This window comes from Microtus pennsylvanicus, chromosome 4 (assembly GCF_037038515.1).
Source record: "Microtus pennsylvanicus isolate mMicPen1 chromosome 4, mMicPen1.hap1, whole genome shotgun sequence".
Classification (NCBI taxonomy): domain Eukaryota; kingdom Metazoa; phylum Chordata; class Mammalia; order Rodentia; family Cricetidae; genus Microtus; species Microtus pennsylvanicus.
In genome coordinates this window covers 97,096,276-97,121,405 of record NC_134582.1, presented here as the reverse complement: position 1 = coordinate 97,121,405, position 25,130 = coordinate 97,096,276, and the positions used below count along the sequence as shown (strand labels likewise).

The 25,130-nt window shown below is 47.6% G+C and overlaps 1 protein-coding gene across 2 annotated transcripts in view; it reads right to left on the bottom strand.

Annotated features, from left to right (window-relative positions):
* Nucleotides 1-626: 626 nt before the first annotated feature.
* Nucleotides 627-25,130, bottom strand: part of Slc22a23 (solute carrier family 22 member 23) — a 160,329-nt gene continuing 135,825 nt past the window's right edge. Inside the window, exons 5-11 of one of the 2 annotated variants that reach the window (XM_075969913.1) lie at nt 23,622-23,749; nt 16,784-16,886; nt 15,832-16,064; nt 13,953-13,985; nt 13,812-13,835; nt 12,736-12,859; nt 627-4,267 (exon numbers count right to left, since the gene is read on the bottom strand). In XM_075969913.1, the coding sequence (XP_075826028.1) occupies nt 3,910-4,267; nt 12,736-12,859; nt 13,812-13,835; nt 13,953-13,985; nt 15,832-16,064; nt 16,784-16,886; nt 23,622-23,749 (1,003 nt within the window). In that variant the 3' untranslated portion in view covers nt 627-3,909. The remainder of the gene's footprint in view (nt 4,268-12,735; nt 12,860-13,811; nt 13,836-13,952; nt 13,986-15,831; nt 16,065-16,783; nt 16,887-23,621; nt 23,750-25,130) is intronic. The other variant, XM_075969914.1, reaches the window with a different exon arrangement.

Here is a 25,130-nt window from a genome sequence, read left to right as displayed (position 1 = left end):
TTTAAGAGTAATTGTGTCTGTGGTTTGAGGAGCTGCCTCCTGCACCCTTGCCGTGCCAACCTCTGAGGCCTCAGCCAGTGTTTCTGCAGTGCTGAAAGCCCAGTGGACAGCTCTCTAGGACAGAATAGTGAGTAACACAAAATCAGCTATGGAGAGAAGAGTTTGGTATAAATGCTTTATTAAAGAAATATTGTTTTCTTGTTAAAAAATACTACATTAGAGAAGAGCGTTTTGGATTATCAGTCTTTCCTCACAGAATCACAGTGTAGATAGTCACTCCTTGACCTCTCTGGGAATCCTCAGGCCACAGGTTAGCAGAACACAAACGAGAAAAAAAATTCCTCTTAAATGTGCTGAATTCTCCGATGGTTTGAGAATCACATAAACATTTAAGGTTAATCCGGTCTCAGCCTCTGACTACCCTCTAAGACTAGGACTCTTCAAGCAGACTGAGACCCCCACCATCCCCAGGGCAAGTAAAGGCCGCTGACAGAAGAAGCCTTCAAAGTAGTGAGCGGGGAGGTCTGGTCAACATGGAGGGTTTTATTACTTGTCCTCAGTGGTAGTGAAATGCCCTTTGTGGATACCATCAGGTGAGGTAGGGAAGACATTCCAGAGGAAATCTGTTAGTGGGGCAACATTTTTATTTCTGTACATTTACATACAAATTTTCCCCAAAGGTACAACAGATGCGACACCATGCAGACACGCAGCTGTGAATGACAGTTCAGAGCTCAACATAAACTTGTGCTATGAACAGGTACCGCCCCCATCAACACGTACAGTCACGCGGCTCTTGGGATAAAAGCACGCATGGTGGGGTTGCAGAGGACAGAGGTAGGGAAGCGTTCCTCACTAGACACAACACACCATACTGCTCCAAAACACACACAATACATTATTAGAGTGAGGTGGTGTCCTTAAGAACACGGAGGAGGTGAAGTGTGGGCCTCCCTCGATCTGTGTGCCACCCAGGGGCTGGGTGTGTCATGGTCACGAGATTCTTTTGAATGGCACTTCCAGTTCAGGGACTTCTTGTTTGGCTCTGGGAAGTAGTCACGACTGTGACTGCCTGTGATATTTCCTTTACAAGATCTGGTTTTGCTTGCTTTCCATTTTGTAGCCAAACCCTGTCCTCCATTGTAGGTGACTATAGTCTTAAAACACAAAAACATCTAAACCTTTTTCTCCTATTCGTCTTGGGTGCTAATAATTAGATAGTTCATAGTATCTGACTTAGTAAAGAGCAAAATGAAGAACTGTTCCAGCCCTGTCTGAGGTGCGCACATTTGTGCATTAGTTATGAAAACGGGCAGGGATGAGAGGAGAGGACAACAGCCCTGGAAGTCCCCAGGGACGGAGGAGCCCAACACAAAGGACCAGTGCCTGAGAAGCATCTATCTACCCACGGGAGCACAGGACTGAGTTTAGGGATGGCAGCTTGGTACCAGGGAGCTGGGCTGTGACCATCTTCCTATGGAGCTAGGCCAGAGTATCTGAGGCATGGGTGTCCTGCTGTCTTTCTGACTCGATCAGACCACACAACAAGCTTAGCTACAGGCAAACTTTCCTGTTTTGGCTACCTTTCATGAAGTGTTCCAGCGTCTTCAGTTATCCATGTTCCGAAGCAGAAACTGAACTACTCAGCGGGCCCTGAGGTTGCCACATGAAAGTCAAGGTCAAGACACAGCCAGCAATCGGCCTTCTGAACTTCCTCTGGTTGGTGGTCTCTTGGCCCCTGCCTCAATGGTAGCGTCCCTGCTAATCCCTGATAGGTTGGCTCTGATTGCTGTAGCTATTAACACTGTCTGCGCTGGCCCAGTGTTTTTACCATTGTCATTTGAGGTGGAGATTGGAGGCTTCGACAAGAAGTTTGGAAGTGCTGTCCCTTGACATCACCTCCCTGGTGGTTTTAGCAAAGCTCTTAAGCAGGACAGCACAACCAGTGGAAGACTGTTCTCGGCTATGCGGATGTCTCATTCTCTATTAACAAGTTTGCTGCCAGGTGACTTGGTAGCAGGTACCCTGGGAAGGGTGAAAAGTATCTTACAAGTTTGGCACGCAAAGGCTGCACAGATGTAGAGAGGCTTTGAAGAGAAGATGTGTAGTGACATCAAGGCATGGAAGGGAAGCTGGACTGGGGGCAGGTATCGGGGACTGGCCACACAACTTCCTTCCTAGACATCGGCCAGCTACTGGAAACATGGCTGCACATCCCAGCACTGCCCTTAGGAGGTTGTCATCAAGGCAGCTGGCTTCTGCTGATGTTATCTATCAAATAGGGCAGAGAAGCAGGGGAGACTGTAAGAAAGAGACCAGACAAGGAGCTGGGAGGGGATAAACTCAAGCATTTTCTAGCTTTTGAATTTTGAGCAACTGCCACTTAGAAGTCACGTAGTTGCCCACATAGGCCCAAGACCGTGATTTCCCTGGAAGAACACATGGTAGAGACGCATGGCAAGAGGCAAGGCAGATGGTTGAGAAGAAGCCACGGTGCCCAGAGAGGCTGGCGCCTGAGCTGCTGAAAGAGGTCCAGAGGCTGGTTTCTCAGCAGCCCTGGGGCCCCGCTGTCTCGGGTCGGATGAGGGTCACGGGTAAGGGACATCCTTGGAGGCTGGCGCAGGATGGGGTTGAGCTTTGGTGAGTTATTGCTTTCTCTCTCTTCTTGCTGCTTTCAAGGACTAAAGGCCACGTGGCCTCACCTGTGAGCAACCTGCACTCCTGCCCAGGACCCTTTTGTGCTGAGGGAGTGACAGGCAGGAAGCCATTGAGGAAGACATGAGGTGGACCGCCTCCAGGTGCCATGGGCACTGTTGTGATGTCAGAGTGACAGCCATCCAAGCTGGAGCTCTCTATGGTGTGTGCTGGAGATGTGGGTGGCGGCCATGTGTGGGAGAGCAAGGCTCCCTCCTGGGATTTGCCTTAGTCATCTTTTTTGTCGGTTATTTTCCTGTTGTTTGGAGTTCTGAAAGTAACCACATTTTCAAGTAGTGCTGGCAACAGAGCTGACTGGGGAAGAGGGACCTTTGCTGCTGGAACTCAGGCTGGGAAGGTGTCTTAATAGAAACAGATATCTCAGACACAACAGCTACTGCGGACTTAACTAAGCAAACCCAGTGTCAGGAAATGGGTGCTTTCTCACCACGTAGGGTTTCTGGTGCAGTATGGAAGTTTCCCCATAAAAACTTCCAGATCAAGTACAAAAGGATGATCCTGAAGGAAAGAAAGATGGCGCTGGCTCCTATGACCCTCTGGGGGCTACTTCGCAACACACGGGGTGGAAACGACCTTACAAACAGAAAGAAAAAAAAACCCCAACTTTAAAATAGACAGACTATAGAAAAAAACCCAATTCATGTACATTTTCCTCGGTCTAAAATGCAGTCCCAAGAATGCGCCACTTGAGAGGCACAGCTGTCCACGGCAGCGAGCCTGGAGGTAGGGGTCCTGGCCTACAGATGACCTCTGTCTCCTTGAATGGAGAAGAAAATTGAGGCTGGCCTCCAGGGAGGGGACTGGCTACTGCATTGGCCACTTCCAGGGACTTCCTCAGAATGACCCTGCCTCACTCCTGAAGAAGGTTCCACTTCATGATCAGCGAGAGGGAAGGGGATAAAGTGCTTCTCGTAAAAATGACCAAAATAAATACAAACGTTTAATGGCAGAAGAGAAAGTCTTCAAAGGGTTATTTCCCAAACATCTGATTTCTCAGATCTGTTCCTCGGATGTCTGGAAAGACAGAATTCCCCACACCAGTTGGAAGTCTCTCGATGGAGCCGAGTCAGCAGCAGAGGCGGACTTCCTCCCCCAGCCACGCGTCCTCTCTCTGGTCTCTAAATCCGTGTGCAAACTTTCCCCAGCCCTTCGAGCCTCAGGGGGACTGGCGGAACGGTGGTGTGGCCCAGCAAGCTACATGGACTTCATGCCATTGGCGGTGGCCCCCTCCGGCAGCCCATCCCCCACTGCCGCCGCGTCGTGCAAACCCGAGTAGTCCTTGAGCTCCGCGTTGGTGAGCAGCAGCGGCTGCTCTCCCTTCTTGTGTGGCAGCAACGGCTGCCGCGTGTAGTGTTCCCCATTGGCGATGTTCTCGGGCAGGTTCTGGTCCCTGCTCTCGGGCAGCAGGAGGATGCAAATGATGCAGATGAGCGTGCAGCAAGCGAAGATGATGTGGTGCAGGAAGTAGCCTTTCTGGTTGTGCAGCTCAATGATGGGCGCCGTCAGCATACCAAAGCCTGCACTGGCCAGCACCAGCCCCAGCCCACCACACCTGCAGGGGGAGAGAGAGCACAGGCTTGAAAGAGGTATACAACATTTGATACAAGTAGGGTGGAGTAGGACAGCGGCTTGATGGGCTTTTAGGGTAAGCGCGTATGCCCCACAAACTTCCAGTACCAGAAACCCAATCCTCTGCTCAGGAGAGATGGCTCAGAGGTTAAGAGCACTGATTGACTGCTCTTCGAGAGGATCTGGGTTCGATACCTAGCACCCACATGACAGCTCACAACTGTCTGTAACTCCTGTTCCCAGAGGATCTGATGCCCTAATACAGACATACCTGCAGGCAAAACACCAATGTACATAAAATAAAAATAAATTAATTAAAAAACTTAACAGAAAAAGTAAGTGGTTAAAAAAAAAAGAGTGAAAGAAACCTAATCCTTAAATTCAACTGTTGGTGGAATTCAGATATGGGGCCTTTGGGAATAACAAATATTAAATGTAGACAAGAGGTTGAGACACCCGTGATGATAATTTTTTTCTTTTTTTAAAATTTATTTTATTTTATGTGCATTGGTATTTTGCCTGAATGTATATCTGTGTGAGGGTGTCCATTCTTGGAATTACAGACAGCTGTAAGCTGCCATGTGGGTGCTGGGAATTGAACCCTGGTCCTCTGGAAGAGCAGTCAATGTTCTTCACCACTGGGCCATCTCTCCAGCCTTCGTGATGATAATTTTATAAGGCCTTTATAGGAGAGGAGAAGCCCGAGTTTGCATATTTGCTGTGTCACCATGTGATGCCCTGCACTACCTGGGGATTCTGCAGAGTCTTCATTATCTAGGACCCATGTACAACTCCCTACGTTGGACCCCTCAGCCTCCAGAACCATAGATGAATGAAATATACTCTCTAAATTGTCAGTTACTACAATAGAAAATGAATTAAAGTACCAAGGAAGTTCTGTCTTTGTGCAGGAGCCTGCTCTGGTTGGTACCACCTGGTATCCCCTATAGTTGTGACATCCCAATATGCTGACCAAGAAGGACCTAGAGAGGCAAGAGTTCTCTGCTAGCCTCCTGGTAACAGGATGAAAACAGGACATTTTCTTAAAAGGAAACACAATTTTATATAACCAGCAACTCCATGTACAAAACAAGTAAAAACATATGCTCAGGCAAAAATCTACAAATAAATGTTTATGCCTTATAGCACTGGGGACAATCCAAATGTCTATCAGCTGGTGAGTGATAACTAAGATGTGGCATGTCCACATATAACGGAATATTACTTAGCCATTGAAAGCATGAAGAATTGACATTTTACACCATAAGAAATATCATGCTGATTGTACGATTCCATTTCTATGAAATGTCAGAAATGTTGATTCGGGGGGACAGAAAGCAGGACCGTGGTTGGGGCTAGGAGTGAAGGTAGAAACTGCAAAGGGGCATGAGAACATGTTTTTCTTTAGAGGGTGATGGAAGTGGTCTATGATTGGAGGGTGACAAACTATTTATAAATCTTAATGAATGGATCCTATATAAAATATATGTCACTAAAGCTGCTAACTCCCAAACTTCTGCAGCTGTGAGCCAGGCCGGCTGGTACAGATCCCCATCATCTCATGATCTGAGTGAGGCCCGTCTTGCCTCTTCTCAAGAGCCCAGGTATTGTGATCCTTCTCCATGTACAGAGCTCTCACCTCCTCCCAGGCACAGTGCTCATGGTTCCTGTTGGCTTCCTTGGGACTCCCCTGTGAACTCTGTGAAATCCAGGCTAAGCAAGCTGCAGAGCTGCTCCAAGCCTCCCTGAGTCCTTCCTCTCAGAAGACCATATCCTCATGGTTCATGCCTCTGTGTTTCTGCACTTGGGAGGTGTTCAAGGACAAGATCGAATCTTGCTCATTCTGTAATCCCTAGTATTCTCTCAGTAACTGTGTAAGACCTGGACAGTTGGCCCTTGGACATTACTAGGTATTGTGTCAGATTCCTAAGAAGACGATTCCCACTTCCCAGTACTTTTAATCTTTGCCTTTTTAGGGGCTGGAAGAAATAAGGAATTTATTGCCAATAAAGCATTGCAAAAACAACGAGATGTCCCTTCCACGTACAGGGTACACAAACTCGGCTATGACAAAGCAAGCTGCTGTGTTGTTGTTGGAACACACAGCAGGAAGCAAGATGGCTCCCAGTTAATGTTCTGCAATTCATGAAGAACTGGATTCTGTCAATGACTGCTGAGCCTCCTATCACGGGGACTGTAGCTCATGGGACTTAGAACAAGGATCCAGCTAAGAATTGCTCAGACCACTAACACACAGATATATCCGTAAGCCAAAGCATTTGAGTCATTTGTTATGCAGAAATAGATAAGTTCTGTAGCTGGAATGCCCAGCCTTAGCTATGGAACCTTTCACCCAGGCTGTTCTATTCTCAGTACTTTGTATTCTTTGCCAAGGGAGCACTGCAAGAACCACAGAGAAAGTCCCACTGCTGGCCTGGCAAGTGGTGCACCGAGGAGGGACATGCTTTTTCTTGGTGCTATCCAGAGAGCAGCCCTTTCCCAAGAGGGTCCTAGACCACCTTTAAAAGACACTGGCATCTTTCTGTCAACATTTGCTCATGAGCTTATTACCCTTGCTCCTCCATGAACCCTTCAAGGGCAAGGGTTATTTCCAGGAACATCAGCTGTCTCACAGTTGGCATGTAAAAAATACCAGATGCCCACGGATCGTGCTTCCTAGAGAGCAATGAAATTGAGCCCATTCATCAGGTGAATAATATGAATACCTAAATAGCCATTCAGAATTTCTGGTAAATTTGGCCCCTTTGGGAAACCAGAGGATGTGAGGGGTGTATCAGATGTCAGAGACTTGTTTTATTGGGACCTTTGACACCAATAAGGTTGTTTTTCTGTTTTTTTTTCTTTCTTAGCTGGCACCAAGGGTGCCCTTTCCCATGTAGAGTTGCCTTGCAGGAAAGCAGAATACAATCCTCCAATGTAGGGGGTGTGTGAAGCTGCCCAGCCCCGGGAAAGTCTCACATGACATCAAGCGAACGATATCAAAGTAATGTATTAATAAGTCATGCTGAGTGAAATATATGCGATTTGCAGCTCATTTAAATGTAGATACATGTATATGATATTCAGTGTGTTTCTATACATGGGTAATAGAGAATCCACTGTAATTCATGACATTCCGGCCAGGGGGAAACTGCAGATGCAGTAGTGGTCTCGTAGGATTATAGGGAAAGGGACCATTCATATCCCTGTGGATATTCTAGCTGCTGCTGCAACAGCTCGCACAGCACAGTCCACTCCCACATGACTGTAGGCAGGCCTAGTGCCTTGTCAGTCATTTTGAAGGACAGCACATAGAATGATATGCAATACCTAATGCTCTAGGAGGCTAAATGATTCTGTTGTGGGATGTGTTACATGCTATCATAAAGCATTTCTACTTAGAAAAAAGGTGTGCCCCATGTTTTAGCACGCGCTGTAATCTCAGCACTCTGGAGGCTGAGGCGTGAGGACAGCGAGTTCAAGGCCAGCCTGGGCTACACAGCGAGAGCTTATGTACTATACCACCAGCACCTCCGGGTTCATAGTAAACAACACTGAGCATCTAGGTGTGCATAAGTTACTCGACGATGTATGCATGGTGACAGCATCAGATAGTGACTTATTTCTCGCCACAGATCCTGTTGTTAAGCAATGTTTGAAACACTTGTATGTCTTCATTTTTTTCTATGAAAATACTTTTCTGTCTTGCCATCAGTGATTCCTTGAATTTAATAATATTATAGATAATTTAGTAAAACAGTATGCCATTTTTGTTTGTCCTTAAGTCTCTAGGGATCTTATTTCCCTTTAAAAGGCAGAGAGGTCATAGGCACGTGCTGTTGCGATGGGTGCTCACTAGAGGGCAGCCTAAGCCCATGTTTACACACCAGTGAGGCGCCTACAGAGACAAAGACCCTTGTTTCTTAGACACATTAAGTTTTCACTGCCCACCGAATAGCATTACTTTGGGTAATGCCCTCTGAACAACCACGGCCCCCAGGCAGACTTACCAGAAGGAGCAAAGTGTGAATCAGAAATAAACGTGAACCACCAACTTGCATATAAACATGAACACACCTCCCCCACGTTTTATTTCCTCTTTTACCTTTTTTTAGCTTTTCTTGACTGCATTTCTGTGTGAAGTTAAGGATGCACAAATATTGTGATTGTTTCCTCAGAAATGAAGAACTGCCAGGGCTATGCAGGTATGAGCAGTAGTATGAATTGCATTTGCTGAGTTACATACGCAGTTCTCAGTGGGTATCTGTGGGGGGTTGTTTCTAAGACCCCCAGGTCTTTAAATGCCTGAGTCCCTTATAGAAAATGCTATAGTAATATGTGTAACCTACATACTTTCTGCATTCTTTACATCATTTGCCATAATTCATAATACCGAACACAATGCAAATGCAATGTAAGTAGGTGTCTATTGGGTGTGGGTGTTAGGGAGGGAATCCAGGGCTGTGTATTGCCATGCACCACGCCCCCGTGTCTGCGCTCTGTGTGCTGGCACCCAGTTCACGAGCTTCGGGCAAGGGGGCTGGAGGATAAAATACACAAACACACACAGACAGAGAGACAGCGACACGGGTCATCCTTGAATTCCCCAAGAATGCCCCCTTTATTGTGTTCAGGGGCAGATTATATAGAGATAGTCATGCCCTAGCTAAACCCACCAGAAACCACTCTCCTGCCATCAGGAACTCCTGAAGGTCTCGTGCTCAGAGCAACTGTAGGCACTCAGATCAGGGGATTACAAGAACTTCAGGATCTGGGGGCTCACTGCTCCCAACAGTGTACATGCTTAGCACACACTGTACCATTGAGCTACAGGCAGGTGCATCATTTCTTTAAACAAATGCTGTTCATTTGTGGTTGGCCCTACCTTTGTCATGGGGATGGATGGCAAATCTTGCCTTGCCTTGAGGCAACATCAGGGCAGAAGACAGACATGGGGACCTTGCTCAAAGGGAAAGGTCTCAAGGCCAGTATGATGCAATGATCCGGACCAGAGTAAAGGGATAGGGCCACATGAGCAGCAGGCAACCAGTAATTAGCAGAGAGAGAAGCAGGGATAGTGCATGGGTCAAGGACAGAAAGTCCATGACTAGGACTCCATGGAAATTAAGCAGACTGTGAAGCCAGCTTCCAGCTTGGCAGGATCACCAGCATCCACCTGTTCTCTTCTCTTGTCCCATTGTTGTGGGGAAAGGAAGCCACTGTAGGTTACAGGAGCTCCTATCTTCAGCTTCCAGGTAACAGTGGGAAGAAAAGGTGACCCACCACAATAAAAGTCACTGGCTATTTCTAGATCAGCCTAGCATTCCCGAGTCACTTCGGCCCAAGACGGAGAGAGACTGGGGAGAAAGGATGGGCTTTACTGTCTGTCTTAGCCCATCTTCAACTCACCTAATGCCCAAAGCCTAGGAAAACAATCTCAGGAGCCGCTGCCTGGCTAGTGGTAAACACAGCGGACTGAGGTTAAGTGGCTCCCTGTTCAGTCCAAACAAGATTCGGTAAGACAGGGTTTACTCTATTCTCTACCATCTACAGGGCAATAGAGTATCATGAATCTGTACAGAAAACACGTCCTTGGACATGTCCAGTGTCTTGATCCTGGCATCTTCATCTTTGTGTTTGTGCTGGCTAATTTTATGTCAATTTGATACAAGCTAGAGTCATCTGAGAAAAGAGAATTCCAATTGAGTAAGTACCCCCGTAAGATCTGGCTGTAGGCAAGACTGTAGGACATTTTCCCTATTTGTGACTGATGGAGGAGGGCCCATTGTGGGTGGTACCCATCCCTGGACTGGATGTGGTTCTGGATTATATAACAAAGCAGGCCGAGCAAGCTATGAGGAGCAAGCCAATAAGCAGCACTCCTTCATGCCTCTGTGTCAGTGACCACCTCCAGGTTCCTGCCTGTAATTGTAAGCAAGATAAATTCTTTCCTCCCCAACTTGCTTTGGGTCATAGTGCTTCATCACAGCAAGAGTAGCGCTATCTAAGACACTGCTGTTCTTACTTCAGAAGGTTTCTGTTCAACACAGCGTTACGGAAAGAGGCAAGACTGTCATAAGAAAAAGAGAGTCCATGGAGCCCACCCTTAATTGTTTTTTTTTTCTATGTGGAGGGGGTGGTCTGGAATTTGCATGTTTCCCCTGTGGCTCTCATGGGAATTTTTCATGGGTGTATTTGCATGAAAAAGCTGCACAAACCATGGCTGGGAAGAGTTCCCACAGAGACTCTTCCAGCCTGGCTAGGAACTGGCCTCGCTTTTCTTTCATGCTCTGCAGGTACCAAACATCACCCAGGGCCAAATGTTTTTCTGGCTTGTCATCTTGGCAAGCTGAACTTTAGAATGTATTTGTTCAATTTCTGTCCCCAAATCATTTTTCCAGATTTCCATCAAAGAGGAAAAGGGTACCACATTTCTTTCACTTTAGCTTGCGGAGCACACTGCCAATGAGGCCAGAGATAAGGGGTGTGCCCTCCCCAGAGAAACACAGAGAGTCATGCAGTAACTGCCAGTGGCTACCAGAAACCAGGACTAATGGATACTTGTACTCTGGCTGGGAGATTCTCTTTCTGGATTCTTTTAGAAAGGAGGGAATTTAACTAGGTGGGGAAAGAGTAAGATGCTATGTGTCTTCAGTGTTTCACAACTACAAGTGCAAAACAAGCTTCTGGTCCATCTGGCATTGGCTCATGCAGAAGGCAGGGAACTATAAAGCTTACTAGACACCTAATTGCTTTTTCTTAAATATACAATGACTAGGTATTTTATTACAGGAACCAATGGCCAGCAGGTCTTGGCTTGGATTGTGAAAATTCAAGAGAATGAGTCAAAATGAAGTCATGAGAAAATTCTGCTGTCAGCAAGGAGGTAAGTCCACAGTCCTGTCTACCTGCTCCCAAAGCCCTCCCAGCACCAGAGGGCCTAAAATAATTAGTTTCCCCGAGTCCCATCTGAACTGGAACGCCTGCTTGTTCTTCTGAAGGGTGTATCGTGCTGACTTCTGGATTTCAGTTCACAGCTGACTAACTGCCCACTCACGAATTCAGAAAAGCATGTGCATGAGGAATACTAAAGCTGTTCCGGTAAGGAGCTCCGCACCATAGGAAGCGAGCCCTTCAGGAAGAGCAAACGGCCAGTGGAGGTGGGGTCTCTTACTCAAAACGCTTTTGGATTTTGTACCTTTGACTCTGGAATATTTGCATTACACGTCATGAGGTATCGTGGAGAGGGGATCCCAGTCTAAACACAGAATTGTTTAGGTCTCTTATATGCCTTGTGGAGCTTGAGGATCTTTTTATACAATGTTTCAATTTTGTTCATGACACGGAATTTTTATGACAAATTTTGTTTGTCTCGTTAACATTTTTTCCCCCTGACGCCATGTCAGCACAAACGAACCACGTTGGTTTTAGATGTCAGGTTTTGGGGTTCAGTAACGTTCAACCTGTGTTAGAAAGAGGGTGTCTGGTACAGGGAATGTGGCTAAGAGATGCCCTTTCAAAGTCCTAATTTTCACTGTACTACAATCCCAGTGCGATCAAATGTTGTATGTACTTCATGCACCACCACACAGGAATAGGAACTTCACTTTAGAGACAAACACTTCAGATTGCTTAGGAAAGTATGAGGGAAAGACACACTTCTCCCAGCCTGGGACTCTGCCGCCTTACTTACCTAGCCTATTGCCTGCCAAGTACTTGGCTCTTAATTTTTTTTTCTTAACTAAGTCAGTGATATAATTTTGGATTAGTGATCAGGTTCTCAGGCCAGGAAGAAAAATACAACGTTCTATTTAACCGCTTTCTAATTTGTTTGTACATATGGCCGAGGCTGACCTTGGACTTCTCTGATCCTTTGGCTCCCCTCACCCAATGCTGGGATTACAGGAAAGCACCACCACATCCGTCTATGGGGTGCTGGGGATTGAACTCAGGGCTTTGCACATGCTAGGCAAACAGCTCAACTACATGCCTAGCCCTTGTCTTTTTGCTGAGATGGGGTCTTGCTGTGTAGAACATGCTGGCCTCTACCCTCCTGCTTCAGCCTCCTGGGAGTCTAGGATTACAGGTGGGATGCATGCCTATCTTCCTTTCGGGCTGAAACAGCTTGGTCCTGAGCCCCCAGTGGATCTCAGTAGAACTCAGCAAGAGTGACTTACTTATCCCTCTCCTTTCTGTTTCCTGTCCTGTGTCCTGTACCTTAAACAGTTCCTTGTCTCCATGCCCCTGGTAAATGAATGATGGGGATCTAGGGTTAAGTTCCCACTTGACCCTGAGAGCCAGGGTGAAGCCGATCATGAGACGGTGAGTCAGGCAGCCAACGTACCCTGCCTGCCACCACACCCTGGTCTGGAAGCCGCGGTGGGGCAGAACTGACGACAGTTCCTGACACACTGACAAGGACCTGTGAGTCCTGAGAAGAAAGTCACTCACCTTATTACTGTGGGGGTGATCTCTGCACAGAAGAACACACTGAGGCTCCCCACTGCATGGGATGCGAACATGCCCACGATAGAAAACGCGATGGAGAATTTGTCCTTGACGCTGTCGCTCATTCCTGGATGAGAATCCAAAGAAGGGGACCATGAGGTAGGAGAGAAGGGAAGAGAACAGAAGGCAGGCAAGGGATGAAGTGGAGAGAGGAAGGGAAGCCTGGGATATATCCCAGGAGCTCCCTCTTCCCCAGTGCCCAGTTTGTACTACAGCCGGGCATGCAGTAGCCTTTGGGTGGGCAGTCCTCTAGGCTGAGGAACCTGGAGCCCTTTAAACATTCTCCTGCCTTCTGTAGGCACCTTGGGCCCCAAGCATGCTGAACTCACAGTGGCCTGTAGAATTCCTCATCTAGAAGCTGTGCCAGGCAGAAGGCAGGCAGGAAGGCCCCTGCTGCCACAGTGACATACTCTTTGCCCCAGATTCCAGACTGCAACCCTCAGGGTTGACCCACCCAATCCAGAGACAATGCTGACTTAAGGGTACAAAGCCACACATGACCCAAATGGACTAATTCATGGTCCTGGAGGGAGAGAAAATATTCAACGATCTCGGTACCTGGAGGTGGCACTGGGTCCTGGCTGGCAGGAGGCAACACTACACACAGTGTTTTGGCATGCATCAGGGCTGTGCTTCTAAGCTCAGCTCCATTTCCCTCAGTGTTGCATGGAAGGCAAGTGCTCCCATGGGCACTGGTGACGTAGGCTTGGTTGGGCCAGGCAGGTGCGATAGCAGCATAGGGTATGGGGCAGCACCTCTGCTGTTCCCCAGTTGGAAAGCAGCGAGCATTCATGTGTCATGAGGAAATATCCACTCTCCCTACAGCACAGACAGCCAAGCCCCAACCCTCCTGCCTTCTCATCCTGGCTAGCTGCTGGCCAAAGAAAACAGCACTGGTGCTGGATCAGGGGACTGCAAGGGCATGCATGCCAAGCTGCACAAAACCAGGGAAACACGAGTTGCTTTCTCTAGTGCAAGATGGGGATAGAGAATACAAATGTATGCTTATAGTGTCCAACCTACGGCCAACTTCAGCTGCAATTCTTGAAGGGCAAAGAGTAGGAAGAAAGAGAGGAAATGAAAACCAGTTGGTGAGTGAGTGTGGCCACTGTTATGTGGACATAATAAAAGACAAGGCGGCACAAGTGCTTAGGACTCACCTGAGTCTGGATGCTGGCTGTATTTGCCGATCACTGGAACCATGGAATGGGTGCGCCCACATGCACAGGGTAAAGAGAGTGGGGAGAGATGGAGAAGGCTTGTTAGGTATGGGACAACTGCCGAGTCTTCCCACGTGACTTGTTTCTAAGGGAACTTTCTTTTAAGTCTGAGTTGGTGCTGGCTGCCTGGGCAGAGGAGTTCACACTGGACTAAACAAAGACCTTTTTGTGCAAAGAGAGGGCTGTGGCCAGTAGTCTGGGAGACAATGCAGTCTGAGGGAGTGAGGACCCGAGCAGATCTAAAGGAGCATCTCTGCAGACAAGGTTATTCAAATGGTACTCTTGGTCTGTGCCAAGGGGCACTGGGTACTGGGAGTGGGCCTGTCAGGCTGCATCTCTGCTCCCCAAACCCTATTCCTCACAGCTACCTGTCCTTTTCCCAGAGTCTCTATGGCATTCTTGTTCACTGCCAAGGAGGGCACATGGGATACTCCACAGGCTATCCTGCCACATCTGCCCTAACTGGGTAAGTTGGATAGAAACTTTCTGGAAGGGCAGCTAGGTAGTGTCCATCCAGGGAGGCGGGGAGAATGGCTACCACTTGTTCATTTTGATCACTGCCCAACAAGGTCCAGAATGCATAAGAACATGCCTAAGTTAGGAAACCACCTGTATTTGAAACTGGCTCTTCTATAACCTGGACTCCAGGAAGGCTGTTGTGGTCAGTGGTAAAGGGAGAGTAGGTAAGTCTTACTCGGCAGCTTGGGCTAGCTTTCCTCCAAAGATGGGTGTTCAATGGGACACATTTCCCAGCAGTGTCCTGAGCCTGTCCCAGTGGAAGAGTCTGGGATGAGAAGACGCCAGTGCTCTACATTGTGCTCTGGGCGGGTAGAGAGGAGACAGGGGGATTTTCTTGCACACATGTGGGTGGCTGTTTCTGAGGCCAAACAGAGGTTACCGGAGGATTAAACGGACTCCCTAGATTTGTGTTAAGGTGACTTGTCACATTTACAGAAGAGTACTTTGATAAATGATAACCTTGGGAACACTGGTAGAAAAGCTGTGTCCCACTCAAGAATGTCCGGAGTTTTTCTCCTCCTGTTCTCCTTCTTATATGAGAAGTTCACAAGTGATCTGCCCATGGTGAAGTCCTGTTTACTGGGACATGGAGGCTGGCATGCTGGGGTGTTATAGAGCAGTCGGAGGGCTCTGATTTGGGGGTCATGGGCCTAGGGGTTGGAGGAGAAGGGGAGTCCCAGCAGTCCTCAGACGAAGGGGCCAAGATGTTCTACTTAAACTTCATCCTTATTGAAGCAAATTCTTGTGGCTGTTGATTTCAGAATGATCGCTCAGGTCACGAAAAACTTTCCTCAAGTCCCATCCTACCCCTCCACTATAGTCTGGATCTTTAAAATTTCTCAAAGGCCATCTTTAAAGTCTCCCAAAGGCCATCTTTAAAGTCTCCCAAAAGCCGTACACTGAAAACTTAGTTTCCACCCAGGGCAGTACTGGGAGCAGACCTTTATGAACAAGAGCCTTATGGGAGAAACTCATGCACTTGGGGATATGCCCTTAAAGAGGACATTAGGACCACAGATCCCTTTCTTCTGTTTCTATGTCATGAAGTGAGTAGATTTCCTTCGCATATGCTCCTGTCATGAAGTGTTGTCTTACCACAGGCCCAAATGGTTCAACAAACCGTGGACTACTTAAACACTCCAAATCTATAAGCCAAACAAACCTTTCCTCTCTCTAAGTTGGCTATCTTAAGTGTTTTGTCACAGAAACAGAAAGCTGCCATGCCTTCCAAGCTCTCCTGCGTATGCCAGCTCCCCGTCCCCAGCATCCTTCCCTTGTCTCCCCTTTCCAGCCTACTCACAGTTGAGGAGGCCAAGCTGCAGAAGTGAGGCCAGGGCGGTGAGGATCATAAAGAGCAGCAGGCCTCCCCTGCGCCCGAGGAACCTGACGACCACACACATGGCCAGGCAGGAGGCCAGCGCGATGCTGGCCATGGTGTAGTAGTCAGCGTAGAAGTTCTCCAGGAGGGGCACCTTCACCTCGTGGCCCATCATGCTTCTTGCAAAGCAGTGGTGGATCCCGTACCCTGTCAGTCTGCGGGAGACACACACGGAGAGGGTGGGTAGTATGCACTGAGATGAGGGGATGCCCGGACAGAGCACTTTATATGTGATGGGAAACCATGTCGTCACCACATGTGAACCCACGACGGGGGTAAATTCGAAGAGACATCAAAGAAACATGGGTGAGGTCCTTTGCTTACCCAGGGCTAGGATGAAGTGCCTTCTGTGTGCTCACTAACTACTCTCGTGTTGGCAGACCAGCAGACAGGTAGAGGGCATTATTGGTTGGTGCTCCAGGTCTGACCTCTGTGTGCCTGGCTGGACAGTGCTATAGGACCTGACTGTGAATAGACTTTTGCTATCAGAGTGACTCTCATGAGATGTAGAGAAGGAGGGCATTGTTCTGAGGACACTGGTGTGTGCAGGAACTCGCCAGACCTCCTCCCGTCTTTACGTTCAAAGCCCTAGGAGCTCTGACTCCGCGCAGGGCACTGGTATGAAGCAGGTGGCTGGGCTGAGAGCGATGCTCAGTGCTGGTTCCTAAGGCTTCCTGGTGAAGTGGTGGGTATCTTTGAGTCCTGTCTTCCTTCAGACCTACAGATGGGCAGCCTGGGCCTATTTCTGGGGCCTCTTTCATAGAGACAGGTTGAGACAGGTGGGCGTGGGGCAGGCTGGGATTCAGCTTTCATGTAGGAGTGGGAGGAGGGTCTCTCTGTATCCTCCTACATATATGTGTTTCCCAGGACTTACGAGTTCACACAGAGAACCACGATGTTTTTCCACAGGTTCCGCGTCCCCACCACCTTCACGATGCACACTTTCTTGGGCCTCCGTGAAAGTTCTTTCTCTAGCTCTGCAAGAGACAGACCCAGGAGCTTGAGCGGGACAGAAGGTTCCAGATACAGCTACAACACAGCTTTGGTTTACCCATCCAGGACCATTTGAAAAGGAGATCTTTTGCTTTTAAGCCAGTGAAGAGGGTCTAGGCTTTCTGGCTAGAAATGAGTTCAGGAGATTCACAGACAAGTTTCCCACCACAACTAAAAGGTCATGCTGTCAGTGAACATTTCCACTGAAGCTCTGCTTATAGAACCAAGCCAGACACACACAGATACACATGGCCCACTCATCTTGCCTAAACACATCACCCCATGATGGCAGTCTAGGCTACTGAGGCTTAAGTTAGGTCCTGGTAATTTCTTTCTCCCGGAGGCTGTAACCACCTATGCCACCTACAGCTCAAAGGCCTACAAAGCTACAAGCCCATATACACCTTACTCTTGGGGGGAGAGAATGTCTTAAGACAGAAGCTATACACAACCTCACCTCAGCCATTGAACTTGTTCTGGGCTGGCTGTGAATCTGTCCCAAGACCCAGTGAGGGAGGCATCTGCCCACCCAGGGCCTCTCCTGCCCAGTCTGCCCACGTGTGGAGCCCTGCTCTCTGGGAACTCACCTCCCCACTCAGGGAGGGCCCAGTTAGGGCTAGGGCTGCGGGAGGCCCCAGTCTCAGACCCTCCCAGAGGCCAGGGAGTGAGGAGCACTCAGCAAGTGGCCCTGATGCGAGAGGTTAGGCTTAGAGATGTGACAGAGTTTGAAGCTATGGCACGGAGGCTCTGGTGAGGCTTATCCTAGCTCTGACTAACAGTGTCCCCCCCAACCTAGCTGGAAATTTGCTCAAGTCCTGGGGCTTGTCTGTCAATCTAATGGGGGAAGAGCAGAAGATAGGAAATGCTTCAAGGGGTAAGAGCTAAGTGGTTATTACTTGAGAGCCTTCTGGGCCCTTCTGCTTTCTAGCAGGAATGTCCTTGGGAGTCATCCACTGCTTAGAAAACAGCAGGGATGCTTCCCAGGTCCACAAGGAGCCAGTGGCATTAAAATTGTCAAGGACATGAAAACAAGGAAAGATTGAGGAATCCAGAAGACCAGAGAAGACAGTGGCCAGGTGATGGCTCCCCAACATACAGCCTCTCTAGATCCCACTGTACCACCAGTAAAATACAGAGAGTTGAAGCATCCTTCCTTGTGAGACCCAGAAAAGGATGAAATGTTCTCAGATCTCCTTGGGCCTCCCTGTCTCTGCCCCAGGTTTCCTTGCCAGCCTCACCATTACTGAAAGCAACTAACTGTACCTGGGACAGGACCCTGGCGCATGCAGGGCCAGTGATAGGGAAGCCAGCATCGAGTAGAGGCTGGCACTTGACTACCAACCGTGTAGACTTATGTCCAGTTTCCTCGTTCTGACAAATGTGCTATGGAAACATCAGACCTAAGCAACAGAGGAAACTGAGTCTGGAGACGAGTTCTGCACTGTCTCAACTTACCAATATATGTGAAATAGTTCCAAAACAAAGCACTTCAATTTTAAAACTGTCTGTGGAAATAGCGACAGAGGAAGCCTTCCAGGCCTGGAGGCATAGATTACCCTCTCTGTGTATCTGGTTTCTGAAGCCTTGGGTTTACAATGATCATCAATATTTGTTCTAGAGAGCTGGCAGCGCAACCGTGCACAGAAGACCACCACAAGCATGAGGAAATGCATCTCACTCTACCACAGCTACAATGCTCAGAAAATGGTCCACTCTGTGGAAGTTCTAGGGACTGTAGCTGTGCGGGGGCCTCCGGTGACAGACACTTTGCTGCATAGTGCAGGACTGTGTTTATTAAAGAGCTTGGAAACATGTCTGGTAGACATCCTCAGATCCAGCAATCTGGGTACTTTCACCGTCACACACTGGTCAGAAGTCAGCTGTCATAGGCACCCTTTCTCAGCAGTCTTCCAAGAGGAAAACTCAAACATCCGTTAGCATGTTTATGCGAGTTTAAAGTTGTTTCTTCCTCAAAAGTGGTCCATACGCAGCTGCTACTACATTATTGTGGATGAAATAGTATGTCAAAGAAGCTATAGCAATTGTATTATGACCCAAGGGCTTTGTTCTGTTTTGTTTAAATAGCATTAAAGCCTAGAGCCCAGTCTAAGAATTGACTGTAGTCTACAGTGGCAATTGCATTATTCTAGAGGGAATTAAATTAACTTCTCCAGCACTATTGATGTTTTGTCAGGGTCTCTGTTACTCATACCACTGGCCCATCATCAACAACATCAAACTTCTGCAGCTTCAAGTGTTTTCTTCTGGGTTGAAACCCATGTAATTCTTTTTTTTTAAATTGATTTTTATTGAGCTCTACACTTTTCATACCCTGTATTCTAAATTGTAGGAAGCATTAGCTACCTACTGAGACCCTGTTAGGTCACTGGAAACAAGGAGCTTCTTGTCTCTCTAGCCCAAGCTTCTTCCATTAGGAAACAAAAGCAAACAGGTGCGGAGCAGTTGATAAGGCAGCAGCCCCGGGTTGCTGCTCAGGGCAGGAGCTCAGAGCAGAGAGCCTCAGCCTTCTTGGCTCAGTGCTGTCAGAGAATTTCAAACTGAGACACAGGCAGACAATGTTGGGATGCCAGTTGCGTCTATTCCTGCTCCACATTTTTTGACCCCTGTGGTCAGGGCATGGGGTCTGAGAGCAGCGAGGGTCCCCCAGCCTGGGAAGAAGCTCATCTCTGTGTGTCTTCTTAACCTCCTTGGAAGAGCTGCCCACAGTCATGGAGGTCTCAGCTCCCTAAGGCTAACTCCAGTCTGAAAATGTCAAATGGGGAATTCCAGAAATGAGAAACTCATAAATTAGATTGTAATAATTGTTCTAGTTTTGTTATTATTTGTTAATCTCTTCCTGTACCTAATTTGTAAATTAAATGTTATTGTGGATATGCAGTTATAGGGAAAACCAAGCCTGTCTAAAGTTATCCATGGTTTTAGGCACCAATGGAGGGCAGTCCTGGCTCGTGCTATGCCCTGAGGTTATGACAGGGCTGATGTGCAAGCTCTGAGCTCTGGATGCAGGAGGCAGTGAAGAGGTTCTGGTCCCTCTGTATCTTCCCAAGAGCAGCAGATAAGGAAGACAGTGGAAGCATAGCCTGGGCAGCCTCCCCAGGAGTGAGAGCTTGGATACCTTTGGCTTGCTTTCCCATGAGGCTGCCCGCAGAGGGCTCTGAACAAGAGGTCAAATGACTCTTGCTCCCTGTATGTCTCTCTCCCCATGGGGAAGAAAAGGCCATGCATATATATGCTCTCCCTCCACTGTGTGATCCTTCATGGAGGAACTTCCCAGGGAGTACATTGGGAATGGGATCTCACTGGCTCCCCAACACTCAGCTTCTCTAGTTCCCACTGTCTACCTGTAAAATACAGAGAGTTGAAGCATCCTTCCTTATGAGGCCCCAAAAGAATGAAATGTTCTCAGATCTCCTTGGGCCTCCCTGTCTTTGCCTAGGTTTCCTTGCCGGCCTCAGAATTACTGAAAGCAAGTAATAACTATGCAGGACTCTGATACACGGTTAGTCGGCCTTCTTTTTTTTTTTTTTGTGGGATACAGGCAACATAGAAACAGCAAGAAACAGCAGTCTTTACTCTTGCTGTAATTGGTCAAAATCTTGAATCAGGCTGGGAAGGCAAGCTATCACACTTGGGCATATCATGATACTGTGAGACTGACTTTTGGGAACACACACAAATGTCTAATTCAGCTGTACATGTTGCCAAGACCTCCACTTATGCTCACATAAAAACTCAAGACAGCTTTAAAAGAATAGAAATGGGAAATCTGGGGAGATCAGGTTTTCTTTTAGCATAAGCCCAAGACTGGCATGTACTAACAGGGCATGAGGTTCCTCCCTCATTGTTACATTCCAGCTGAAGACTCTTCTCTGCACAGAGGCACCCTGAGGAGCAGCCCTGCCTCTTCTTGGCTCCAGAGCCCTGGATTCCTATACATCATGAATATTCAAGGAATGCAGCTATCCATGGATCTCCTTTGGTGTTGGGGTACAGCCTGGGCTCTGCAGCAGATGCTCTGTGGGGGAGGGGTAATGTTGACAAACTCCTGTTTACAGCTGAGACAGCGGTGGAGGTTGTGTACAGTATGATGGCTGATTTGGGCTTGAGGACCTAGCCTTGAGGATGGGAAGAGGGTCTGAGAGGGTGGGACTTTCCTGAGCTGGGGGCCTATGGGAAGAAGAGCATGGGAGCTGGACACAGAGCAGAGGCCTGGGGGAGGTAAAGATTAGGTAGGGTCTCTAAATCTACATGTAAGGTATGGGGCTACACCCTGAGGACCCTGGGGGTAGTGATGATGTGATTGTGTTGTTCCTGAGCTGCTGACAGAGGGAGAACAGAGTGGCAGCCAGAGCAGTGAGTGTACATGAGAACCAGGTAGGGAAGAGCCCCAAGCGTGACGGGGACCGTGTGAGGCGCTGGGAAGATGATTATAAGTGGAGAAGCCGTTCTGAGCTAAGAAAGTTAGCGTCCCAGAGAATACAGACTCTTCCCCCAGTGCTGGACAGTTTTGCATTCTATTGTCTGACTGCATCTGATGGGGGTGGGGATAGAGAACCAGGGTGAATTCGCATCCCACAGTGACCACAATAACGATGACACGTCCTGGTGAAGAGCGAAAGCTTTCTCCTCTTTGTTAGTCACCAAAGGGGACAAATCACCTCTTACTTGGCCCCCTGCCTGAGACACAGAAGAGAGATAAGCCCCAACTAAACTTATAAGCAAAGGATACGGGGAGAGGAGAGCTAATATCACTTTCCAAAAATAGGGACATGAGTCAGTGTAATTAGGATTGAGAAAACAAGTGTTTTCCAGATAACATTTTAACCTGAAAGAAGTGGGGTGTGATGATTTAATTAAAAGGCCAGAGACAGATGTGCAGTGAGACCTGAGGACAGGAATTTGCAGGAAGCCATGAGATTGTCTAAACCAAGCAGGCCTGGCCCAAGGGTTCCTTGATTGCACTCTTTCCTATATGTCTCCATGGTCACCCTCTTCTCAGCAGCACAGGAAAGCCACTTCGGCTGGACTTGTGGGGTTCAAATCCCACTCAACCATTTAATAGCCAACCGACCTCTGGCAAGATAACCCAGTCCTCTCAGTGCCATGGCTTCCTCCTCGGTAAACAGGGAGCATCGCAGTATCCCTTGTAAATGTGTTGCCGTGAAGAAACAGGTTCATGGGCATGCCACATGGAGGGTGGAACCTTAAGAATCAGCTGATCTCAATGTTAATCAGTCCCTTGGAAGGGGACTGGCACATAGGCCTCATGTCTTCTTTACTGTCACTGCTCCTGAGAAAGGGGGCCTCAGATGCCCCTCTAAAGAGCCAGCATACAGTACTCGTCAAGCAGACCAGCCATGGCTTGCATCCTTCACTCCAGGGAATTCAGAGCTTTTGGTTTGCCTGACTGTTCCTGCCTGAGTTGAAGGGCTTTGGCAGACCACATCTCACCCACTAAGTGGTTGTGACCCAGCCTTTGTGTCCTAGGCAAGAGTCAAGATAGGCATGCCACCCTTGCTGAGCCTGCAGATCTTCTGAATGGGAGTCCAGTAAGGGTGCTAACAGCTCTTACGATCCAGGTTGCTCACACTCCCCTCCCCGTTGGAAACGGGGACCTGCAGGGTACATTCTCTTGTCTGGCACAGGTTCCCGCTCACCTGTCTCAAAGCCAGGCTTAACCTAGGCACTTGGATGGCAGCCACTTGTCACCACCCTCTATTCTTCTGCTTTAGTGTTTGACCTCTCAACTGAGTATACATCTAAGACCCCCCCCCCCCATGTATGTATCCCATCTGTGTGAGCTAGTGAGGTGTGCCATCAGATGCTTAATAAATGTCTGCATTCTGAGCGAATGGTCGTCACATGATTCTAGTCATTGGGAAAGTCTAGTCATATTCTCCCCTCCCCCCCACTGTATAGTACTTTCCTAGGGGATTTTACAAAGCATACAGGTTTTCATGTTAGCCTAGTGGCTCAAAGCTGCCATTTTCCAAAGGGACTTTTTAGGTCCCTTGCATTAGAGTGTCTTCTAGAGCTCACTACAAGTGCGCATTCCTGGGGCTTCTTTCAGATCTTCTAAGTCAGTATCTTGATATGACAGAGAGGAGCCAGGAACCTGGCTGTGAAGAACTTCCTGGTAACATTTACAGACTCCCAGCTTGAAAGCCCCACTTAGCTTATGCTGATGCCCTGATTCACAAGAATTCTATGGATCTGAACCACACTACAAAAATAGTTCATGTTTCCATTTCTTCCCTTGACCAACAAATAGGTCATGGCCATGAATAGACAGTGGCAGCCCTTGGAAGAGCGTACTCAAGCAGAGAGGTCACTTACACCATCCACGCCCGGAGCCAAGGCTTTAAACATGGTAGGTTGTCATGAAAGGAGGTGCTGGGTGTCACAGAGCCGAATACGCCTGATAAAGATAGGGTACACATCCAACTCACACCCAGCTTCTGGTTTTGTATGGGCTCTAAGGGACGTGGTGAGTGTGTTCACCTGATTATGAAGGAAACTCGCTCCTAGAGTGGAGAGAATTTCAGTTGATTTTCATTCTCAGACTTCAGCAGCCACTGCTGTCGTTCCAAACCTTTACAAACCATGTGGGCACAGGAACATAGACCCAACACTAGCCAGGACAGGTATTCTGGACAAGATCAGCCCTCAGGCACCCTGGTCAGCTGCAGCGTACCTACCCGGCATTACTCCCTTGATGTCACTCTCGGGGCTCACACAGTTCTTCTGTGTGATGTACAGGATCAACTTCTTTGCTGACTCAAACTGCTGGGTAGCCATTAGCCATCGGAGAGACTCAGGGAATATCCTGCGAAGACACAAGGGGAATACCTGAATGGCCTCCATTCTGTTTCATTTTAATTATGTGTCATCGGGAAAGTCAGGATGGATTCTGGTAAGAAGTTACCATGATGATCTGACGCCTGCCTTGCCAATTCACGAGAGTCTTTAAGTGGATCTATCATCTGGAAAAAGTGGCTATTGCTATGATCTGAATGTTGGGTCCTCCATCCCCAAATGGAAAGTTATAATAAAATATATTTCAAATTACAGGCATTTAAAAAACAATAATCAAAACTGTTTACTGGTCTGTATTTATTAAAAATGAATTTGGAAAACAAAACTTGAATAAGTAGAAACACCCTAAAATGCTATCAGCAAAATATGGAATTTTAAAATCATATTTTTTTATAATGAAATAATAGAACAAATGCCAATGCCTTTGGCTTAAATTCAATCTTGCTAATAAATTTGGATTTAGGGTATGTAGTATCTTTTCTTAATTTATTGAGATTGTAGATCACTAACATTCATTTTTTCCCCTCAATATATGGTCTTAAAAACCTTACAGTTTAATGTAAATATCAGTATAGCCACATCTGTGTTTGATTCCAGTACCCTGTGATTTGTGTTAGGACCTCCTCTAGCCTTTGCTAGTCTGACAGCACAGGTCACTTTGTAGATTGTCTGTCAAACCTTAAAATATACAATAATGGGGGGAAGGGTCAATGTAACATTATTTGTACCCAGTGTTTATGGATACTAACCTTACGACTAATCATAAATCAATGGTGTTTGAGAAGTATCATTTTGTTCAAATCAAGGCCTGTGTTATATATACAGAACAGCCATCTCTGTTCTCAGAATTTCCCAGGGAAACTGCTGGACCCAGGACAACCTGACCCACAGGAGAAGATTTTTCCTCTTGTCCCAGGCTTCAGAGTCATAGGCAGAGACCAGACTGCACTCAGTAGGCGTGGTCCAGTGACGTCCAGATTGACAGATCTCTGGGACACTGTGTCATCCCTAGTACCCATTCAGTCTTTAGCCCATATTCATCACCCCTACGGTTGGGTCCTCAGACAACAGGGTCTGTATAACTCAAACAATTCTAACTAAAGGTCTTTTAGGATTGCAAAGCCTTTAGGATAGGCTTGGATTGCAGGCATGGTAATCCTTCATGTTTGAAGAAATGGGTGTAGGCCTCTCATGAGATCAGACTCTTGCTGGGCACTAAATGATTTGTTGTTGTTGTGATGTAAACTGGGCATTGCCACCGTAGGATCATCTGTGATGCAGCTACTGTTGATTTCAAGTATTATGGAGGGAGACCTCTGTAAATACAATAAAGTATACACACACTGAGCTTAGAGTGACCAGGACCAGACCCTATATGTATGACATAGACT